Below are 9,167 nucleotides of genomic sequence, written 5' to 3' on the forward strand. Positions count from 1 at the left end.
GCCCAATAACAACAGGGTCAAAACAACACCTCTGTGTGAGCACAGCCCTGGCCCCTCCCCCTGGCCCCGCCCCCTGGCCCCGCCCCCCAGCCGCCAGTCTACTACATGACTCCATAGGGTGGATCCACTCTGTTTGAAGTGGCTTCACTGCTGCTGCCAGTCCTTCAGAGCTCTCTCTCTCTCTCTCTCCCTCTCTCTCTCTCTCTCTCTCTCTCTCTCTCTCTGTCCAGCCTGTGGTCAATGACTCAATGGACCCATAGCGCCGCGCTGCACCACACATCGTGCATGTGTGTTTGGACAGTCCGACGGGCGGATTAGTTTTAACCTGCCACGGGTTGGTTTTAACCTACCACTGGTTAGTTTTAACCTGCCACGGGGTAGTTTTAACCTGACACAGGGTAGTTTTAACCTGCCACTGGCTAGTTTTAACCTACCACTGGTTAGTTTTAACCTGCCACGGGGTAGTTTTAACCTGACACAGGGTAGTTTTAACCTGCCACTGGCTAGTTTTAACCTGCCACAGGTTGGTTTTAACCTGCCACGGGTTGGTTTTAACCTGCCATGGGTTAGTTTTAACCTGCCACGGGTTAGTTTTAACCTGCCACGGGTTAGTTTTAACCTGCCACGGGTTAGTTTTAACCTGCAACGGGTTGGTTTTAACCTGCCACAGGTTGGTTTTAACCTGCCACAGGTTGGTTTTAACCTGCCACAGGTTGGTTTTAACCTGCCACAGGTTCGTTTTGACCTGCCACTGGTTGGTTTTAACGTGCCACTGTTTAGTTTTAACCTGCCACGGGTTAGTTTTAACCACATTGTGACTGACGGGCATCAGTGTTCAAATTGAGACCCTGTCTGTCCCACATTGTGACTGACAGGCATCAGTGTTCACATTGAGACCCTGTCTGTCCCACATTGTGACTGACAGGCATCAGTGTTCACATTGAGACCCTGTCTGTCCCACATTGTGACTGACAGGCATCAGTGTTCAAATTGAGACCCTGTGGCGTGGCACTCGGTGCCACGCTATATAAACTTGTAGATCTGCTATTTTTCAATAGCTAAAGTAGAACAGCATGCTGAAAACACCAAAAGAGGTTCCTGGTCCAGAATGGGTTCAGTAATACGTTGCTAACCCCGTCCGTCCCATATTGTCCCACACAGGTGATTCTTCTGTCCCTCAAATGCACCGTTTTAATTATAATCTTTGCCAATTACAGTACATTTTTGGTGGTCCTTGACATGAAGAAGTTTGAGCACCACTGACATAGAAACAGAAACATAGGGTTTTCCCAGAAAGACATTTAGTAGAACCTTGTCTCAGTTCTAAATGGGTTTAAAAATAAAATACGAGAAAACATTGGTTCCATTAATTAATCACTGAAGTCATCATGAATGGGCTTCATCATCTCGGTTGTGATAAACTGAACAAGGTTGCCACCTAGTGGCAACACTGTGTATTGTCCCCAGCTGTACACAAAGGGCACAGAGAACCTGTTAGTCACACACAGGTGTTGATTTTGACGGGACATTTTCATTTTGTTTTAGTCAAATGTGACTCTTTTTGATAGAGACTTTTCAGGGGAGGAGAAAAAAACTGAAACGATTCCTGCTGCTGTTTAGATCCTCAGATAAAATGATATACTGTGCAGTGTGCACATCGGAAAGTAAGTGATTAGAAAATAACCTGTGATAATTATGTCCTCTTTTATATCGATGAACTGATTATATGACAAATTGTTCATAAATAATGTTTGTTATGAGCTGGTCCAGCCGGCTCCATTCACTGCCATGTATTCACTGCCATGTCTTCCCATGTGAATTTGGCTCCCATGAAAGTGTCCATGAAAGTGTCATGGCGCAGCCCAGTCACGTGACCACTTCTCATCCTTCTCACAGCTTCCTTGGGGTGATGGACAGTTCCATGCCTCTGATTGGCCCGTCTGTTTCATTGTTTCCCAGGTGATGGACAGTTCCATGCCTCTGATTGGCCCGTCTGTTTCATTGTTTCCCAGGTGATGGACAGTTCCTTGCCTCTGATTGGTGAACACGTGGAGGAGGACAGACAGCTGATCACAGAGCTGGTCGTTAACAAGATGGCCAAGGTGCTTCTGGGAGTCGACACGCCTCAGCCGTCAGCGATCAAGGTATTAACCCCTTTTGGTGTTAGCATTATGCTATGCTTTATAGCTATTGAAAAATAGCAGATCTACAAGCTCATAGCGCGCCACCGACTGGTGCTTGTAGGTCTGCTACTTTTGAAAAAATCGTGAAAATGTGGCGCAAATCCTGACAGAAAACTGTCAGGATTTAGAAGACATTTTATAAAGTTTACAAAATTTGACGTCAGGCCTAAATGGGTTAATACATCAATACATCTGCTATCGACACGCCTCAGCCTTCAGTGGGGGGGGGGGGGGGGGGGGGGGGGGGGTCAGGGGTAGAGTGGCTGGATGGTAACCGCAAGGTTGCCAGTTCGAACCCTGTGGGCTCCCCCAGAGTCAGTGTCGAAGTGTCCTTGAGCAAGACACTGAACCCCTAATTGCTCCCGATGTGCAGGTTGGTGCCCTGCATGGTTTCTGCTGCCATCGGTGTATGAATGTGTGTGTGAATGGGTGAATGTAATGCACAATCTATGTAAAGCGCCTTGGATAAAGGCACTATATAAATGCACCATTTACCATTTATTTACCAAGGTGACCACACTGTAGACTAGATACCTGATACAGCCTTCAGTGGTCAAGTTTAATATTAAATATTATACTTTATACCAAATACAGCTTTCAGTGGTCAAGTTTAATATTAAATATTATACTTTATAGTTTATACCAAATACAGCCTTCAGCAGTCAAGTTTTATATCAAATATTATACTTTATACCAAATACAGCTTTCAGTGGTCAAGTTTAATATAAAATTTGTACTTTATGCCTCCCCCTGGCCAGCCGGGGCGCCTGATGGAGGGCAAAGGAACTGGTTGGAATAACGTGTTCCTTCCACACGCTACGTCCAACCAGGGAAACTCCCCCCTGTCAGGTGTAAAGGAGCAACTTGGACACTCAGGCATGAAGGAAGCATGAGTTCAAGTCCGTTGCTCTCCCCTTATATGGGGACTAGGTTGGTGGAGGGTGTGTAGAGCCCAGGATCACATTTGATGATTGACACAGGGGTGAGAAATGGGTTACAAAATCGTGGGATAAAAAATATATTAAAAAAGGAAAAAAAAAAAGTACTTTATACCAAATTCAGCCTTCAGCGGTCAAGTATTTTTTTTTCAACTTACATTTTATTCATTTTTCATGAACAAGAATAGACAAAGACATACAGAAAGCAATAAGACAAACAATTGTATAGTAGACAAATGCTATAATTGCTGGAGTTCACAGACAGACAGGATAATAATAAAATGGAAACAATATATGAGCGCACGCACGCACACACACACACACACACTACAATACATACAATAAAGTAGTTTTAGTCGACGGAAACAACGCTGCCTAACACATAACTGTTTTTCTTCCCTGGAACAGCCCCAGACCACCCAGCCCAGACGGAGTCAAGGTAGGAACATTTATGGGGGCTTTAGCCCTTCCATAAAAAATGGAGGGCCCCGGGGGCCAACAAGGGCTTATGTGGGGGGCCATTAAGGGCCATTGGCCCTTCAAGAGGAACATTTGACATGTAATAATAATTCCACTATCACAATTACTTGCGCAAGCAGAGCGCGCAAGTAATTGTGGTCGGCTGGATCAGAAGTGGTATGTATGTATGTATGGTGGTCATATTCTATAACTTATAATTAGCTGTTGATGGTGACGTACAGTAAGAGTCTAGTTCTGGGGTAGTTCAGAGAGTCTATAGGACAGCTCTGGGGTAGTTCAGAGAGTCTATAGGACAGCTCTGGGGTAGTTCAGAGAGTCTAGGACAGCTCTGGGGTAGTTCAGAGAGTCTAGGACAGCTCTGGGGTAGTTCAGAGAGTCTAGGACAGCTCTGGGGTAGTTCAGAGAGTCTAGGACAGCTCTGGGGTAGTTCAGAGAGGTTCAGAGAGTCTAGGACAGCTCTGGGGTAGTTCAGAGAGTCTAGGACAGCTCTGGGGTAGTTCAGAGAGTCTAGGACAGCTCTGGGGTAGTTCAGAGAGTCTAGGACAGCTCTGGGGTAGTTCAGAGAGTCTATAGGACAGCTCTGGGGTATAGAAACAATTTCTCTGTCTGTCTGTTTGTTCCTGCTTTCATTTCATGGGCTTATAGCGCCTCCCTGAGGGCAGAAGTTCAAACAGTGGTGATATAATAATTGTCCAATTCCATTTTGTATGTCTGTGTCTATAAAACATAATATTATAGCCTGCAGGCTCCGGCCCTGAATCGCTAGCCAAGTCACGCACATTAAAAATAAACGAAATGAAAATTCAGGCATAGCAAAAAATATATATAAATAATATATAATTTTGACCAAAATGTCCACCACATACAGTACATGACAGCATGGCGCTGACCGCTGCTTCTCTGCCGCGTGCGTGCGTGCGTGCGTGTGCGCGTGAGTGCGTGCATGTGTGTGTGTGCGTGCGTGTGCGTGCGCGTGCGTGTGTGTGCGTGCGTGCGTGCGTGCATGTGTGTGTGTGCGTGTCCGTGCGTGCGTTCCAGGTGGACACCGGTCCGCCTCGGCCTCTCCCTCCCAGTCCGCCCACGGTTCTCCACAGAGGGCCCGCTCCGCCAACACCTCCCCCAGCCAGGCCTTCCAGCCGGGGCCCATCCCGGCAGCCTCTGGCCCCGGGGCCCAGAAACAGTCCCCGCAGCTCAAGTAAGTCCAACCCATTCTGACCTGAGATCAGATTCTAAAAATGTCTTCTACATCCTGACAGTTTTCCATTCTGACCTGAGATCAGATTCTAAAAATGTCTTCTACATCCTGACAGTTTTCCATTCTGACCTGAGATCAGATTCTAAAAATGTCTTCTACATCCTGACAGTTTTCCATTCTGACCTGAGATCAGATTCTAAAAATGTCTTCTACATCCTGACAGTTTTCCATTCTGACCTGAGATCAGATTCTAAAAATGTCTTCTACATCCTGACAGTTTTCCATTCTGACCTGAGATCAGATTCTAAAAATGTCTTCTACATCCTGACAGTTTTCCATTCTGACCTGAGATCAGATTCTAAAAATGTCTTCTACATCCTGACAGTTCTCTGATAAAGCTATGTTTCTATGTCAGTCGCTCTTCGATTTTTCTAAAATAGCAGACCTACAAGCTCGTGGCGCGCTATGAGCTTGTAGATCTGCTATTTTTCAATAGCTAAAGCATAACGTAATGCTAACACCAAAAGGGGTTCCCAAAAATGTTCATGTCAAGGACCCCCACATTGACATGTGGGGCTATCCCATGGACCCCCTCCCCCCCTACGGGGCACTGCACTCAGCGTGGTGGCGTGGAACCAGTGTTGTTTTTGGCATCAAATTTAGAATTTTAGTTTTAGTCACAGTCTTTTGAATAGGTTTTCATTTAGTTTTAGTCACATTTCAGTCACCCGGAATGTCTTAGGTGTTAGTCTAGTTTTAGTCGACTAAATATCAGAAGATTTTGGTCGACTAAATCTGCAGTTGATTTAGGCGGTGCCTTGATGCCGTCATAATGACAGTTTTTTCACTTGCTGAAAATAGTGTGAGCTTGTAGATCTGCTATTTTCAGCACGCAACCAAGTGTAAAAATGACTTATAGTGGATCTCTTGTCCACTAGTCCCTAACATTTTAGTCTAGTTTTTATTTGTTGACGAAATTGTCAATACAATTAGTCTTATTCAGTGAAAAAAGGTAGTCGAAGAACATTTGTGTGTTGCAACCACTCCAAGGAACAGCAATGTCCGTGTTCACCTATGTGTTCACCCACCTATGTGTTCATAAATGAGCACCAGTATAATGAGTACCAGTAGGGGCGCTGTTTGCCAGAAACAGAGAGAGAGAGACAGTGCTGCACTGTTGCCTGCTAATGAGGCAAAAAAAAAGCGACACTGGGTGGAAGGCCAATAATAAACGTATTATCCTTGCTGTGTTGTCTTTGTTTCCAGTAAGTCTCAGTCTCTGACCAACACCTTCACGGAGACGCTGAGAGGGACCCAGCCCAGTGACGACCAGGCCAAGGCCGAGACCATCCGCAGCCTGAGACAGTCCTTCGCCAGCCTGTTTTCTGATTAAAGGCCAGAGACCACCCCCCCCCCCCCCCATAATTGACACCCACCCCCCAGACCCCTCCCTATTAACCCAGTTTGACCTGAGATCAGATTCTAAAAATGTCTTCTACATCCTGACAGTTTTCTGAAAAAGCTATGTTTCTATGTCAGTGGTTCTTTGATTTTTCAAAAATAGCAGACCTACAAGCTCGTAGCGCGCCACTCGGTGGCGCGCTATGAGCTTGTAGATCTGCTATTTTTCTAAATAAAGCATAACATAATGCTAACACCAAAAGGGGTTCCCTCCCAAAATTGGTTAACACCTAAACCCATAGACTTGTTCGTGACCATTATTTCCCCCAGCTTTGCTTGGGACAGTCCCTCATTTACAATACTTTTCAGGCATCCCACAAATTGAGACCCTGTCCCACATTGTGACTGACAGGCATCAGTGTTCACATTGAGACCCTGTCTGTCCCACATTGTGACTGACAGGCATCAGTGTTCACATTGAGACCCTGTCTGTCCCACATTGTGACTGACAGGCATCAGTGTTCACATTGAGACCCTGTCTGTCCCACATTGTGACTGACAGGCATCAGTGTTCACATTGAGACCCTGTCCCACATTGTGACTGACAGGCATCAGTGTTCACATTGAGACCCTGTCTGTCCCACATTGTGACTGACAGGCATCAGTGTTCACATTGAGACCCTGTCCCACATTGTGACTGACAGGCATCAGTGTTCACATTGAGACCCTGTCTGTCCCACATTGTGACTGACAGGCATCAGTGTTCACATTGAGACCCTGTCTGTCCCACATTGTGACTGACAGGCATCAGTGTTCACATTGAGACCCTGTCCCACATTGTGACAGACAGACATCAGTGTTCACATTGAGACCCTGTCCCACATTGTGACTGACAGGCATCAGTGTTCACATTGAGACCCTGTCCCACATTGTGACTGACAGGCATCAGTGTTCACTTCAAATGTCCTAATAGTTAGTCCCCTAATAGTTGGCTTTCTTGTAAAAGCTCTCAATTCTTGCAAGATATGCCATGTTGGCCATACACACCACCCATGACCAAAAATAGCATTTTAAAACCAAATGTGAGACGCCAGAGGCGTTTAATAACAATATGATAGGCAATATTAGGCCTGTGGTCGAATATGACATCAAGGCATTTACGTACAGTACAGTAACCCATTTAGACTAATTCTGAAAAACCTATGTTTCTATGTCAGTGATTCTCAAACTATTTCATGTCAAGGACCCCCAGAATTATCTGAATTTGGCCACGGTATCTGAAAATATGTTGTTCCAGGGACCCCCCAGAAGCAAATATTTGAGTTAAAAACGTTCGCCGTGAAATAATATATATTTAAAGATTTACGGCACATTTTCACAATTTTTCCAAAAAATAGCAGACCTACAAGCTCGTAGCGCGCCACTCGGTGCCGCGCTATGAGCTTGTAGATCTGCTATTTTTCCAATTGCTAAAGCATAACATAATGATTAAAACACCAAAAGGGGTTCCCGCCCAGAATGGATTAAGTGATAAATTGCTAATCCCGACCCGACCCGTCCCCCCCCGGTCACCACAACAAGCGATACTTCTGTCCCTGAAATGAACACTTTGGATCCGGTCACCCGAAATATGGGCGGAGGCATTGCGCTGCCACTCGAAAGCGACTACTGGCCAATCACAGCACACGTCTTGTCCCGGGGACTTTGTCAGAATCATCACTGAATTCCCCTCCTCAGTGACATCACTTTCTCCTCCTCAGTGACATCACTTCCTCCCCAGTGACATCACTTCCTCCCCAGTGAGACGTCCCGGGGACAGTCACTTTTTAGTGGCGCCAATATGGCGGCCTCTCCAGCAGTTAATGAGGCGTCAGTCAGGTTCCTGAGCACCCCCTACCCCCTCCCCCGCACTCTTTAGTCGACTAAATATCATGAGATTCTAGTCGACTAAATCTACACTTGATATCGCCGACTAAAATGTATTTTGGCGGGGTGCGGTGCCTTGATGGCGTTGCGTAATGGCAGATTTTACACTTGCGGTTGCACGCTGAAAATAGCAGATCTACAAGCTTGGAGATCTGCTATTTTCAGAGCGCAACTAAACATAAAATTGTCGGTATATTTTTAGTCATAGTTTTTATTTTGTTTTTATTTTGTTTTCGTCAGTAGTGGGCGAACATTTGTAGTCGACGGAATCAACACTGCCACGCACACACACTCACACACACACACACACACACACACACACACACACACACACACACACACACCTTCTCCCTGTCTCTGAGTTTCAGTTTCAGTTATCTGCCACTCACACTGCGGTCCGTGAACTGCAGTGGGTTTCAGATATATCTGCCACTGTTTGTGACACAAAACAATAACCATAGATATTCTTGCACGTAGTGTTTGGTATAACTGTCGGTCTATTGTGCACTTTTGTTTGTCTTTCTTATACTTATGTGTTCTTCGACACATTTTGATCTGTCTGGCTTCCAAGATGATATCTATGGCAATACATTCATTCTAGGAGCAGGTTGAGTTGTTGCAACGCGTGGCTGAACTGGACGGACGCTTACGGAGCAACAGCGATATTTGAGCACCTCGCTAAGCCAGCCGCGTGTCACAGAAATACGTTACCAACTCCACAGTGACCCGCATAGAGCGCCGAAGTCCTGACGCCACTCACTCGTCCCCTCGATTCCCCCGGTTCACGGAGGTAACTTCTCTATAGAGAACAACATGGGGTCATCTTGAAATCGTCTACTATATAAGCGTTGTGGTCCAAAAATAAACAAGCCGTCTCTGCGTTATTGTCGGGGAGGTGTCTCTGTATCGTTTACGGCCGTCAGTCACTCATATATTATGATAGTCTGTTTCTAGCGAAAATGTAACTAATTCAGCAGCAGTAACAATAGTGTTTTCTCTCAGTCAGTTGATTCTTCATATCCATATGAGTGAAACGGCCGGGAT

At 45.7% G+C, this 9,167-nt stretch overlaps 1 protein-coding gene across 3 annotated transcripts in view; it reads left to right on the forward strand.

Annotated features, from left to right (window-relative positions):
• Window positions 1-6,189, forward strand: part of syn3 (synapsin III) — a gene marked incomplete at both ends in the record, with an annotated part of 94,806 nt that extends 88,617 nt beyond the window's left edge. The window contains 4 exons of one of the 3 annotated variants that reach the window (XM_083757560.1): window positions 2,013-2,144; window positions 3,530-3,560; window positions 4,640-4,796; window positions 6,063-6,189. In XM_083757560.1, the coding sequence (XP_083613686.1) occupies window positions 2,013-2,144; window positions 3,530-3,560; window positions 4,640-4,796; window positions 6,063-6,189 (447 nt within the window). Of the gene's footprint in view, window positions 1-2,012; window positions 2,161-3,529; window positions 3,561-4,639; window positions 4,797-6,062 lie in introns of all 3 variants that reach the window. The other 2 variants (XM_083757561.1, XM_083757559.1) reach the window with 2 other exon arrangements.
• Window positions 6,190-9,167: the final 2,978 nt, after the last annotated feature.

This window comes from Protomyctophum parallelum (assembly GCF_964188405.1).
Source record: "Protomyctophum parallelum genome assembly, chromosome: 22".
NCBI classification, from domain to species: domain Eukaryota; kingdom Metazoa; phylum Chordata; class Actinopteri; order Myctophiformes; family Myctophidae; genus Protomyctophum; species Protomyctophum parallelum.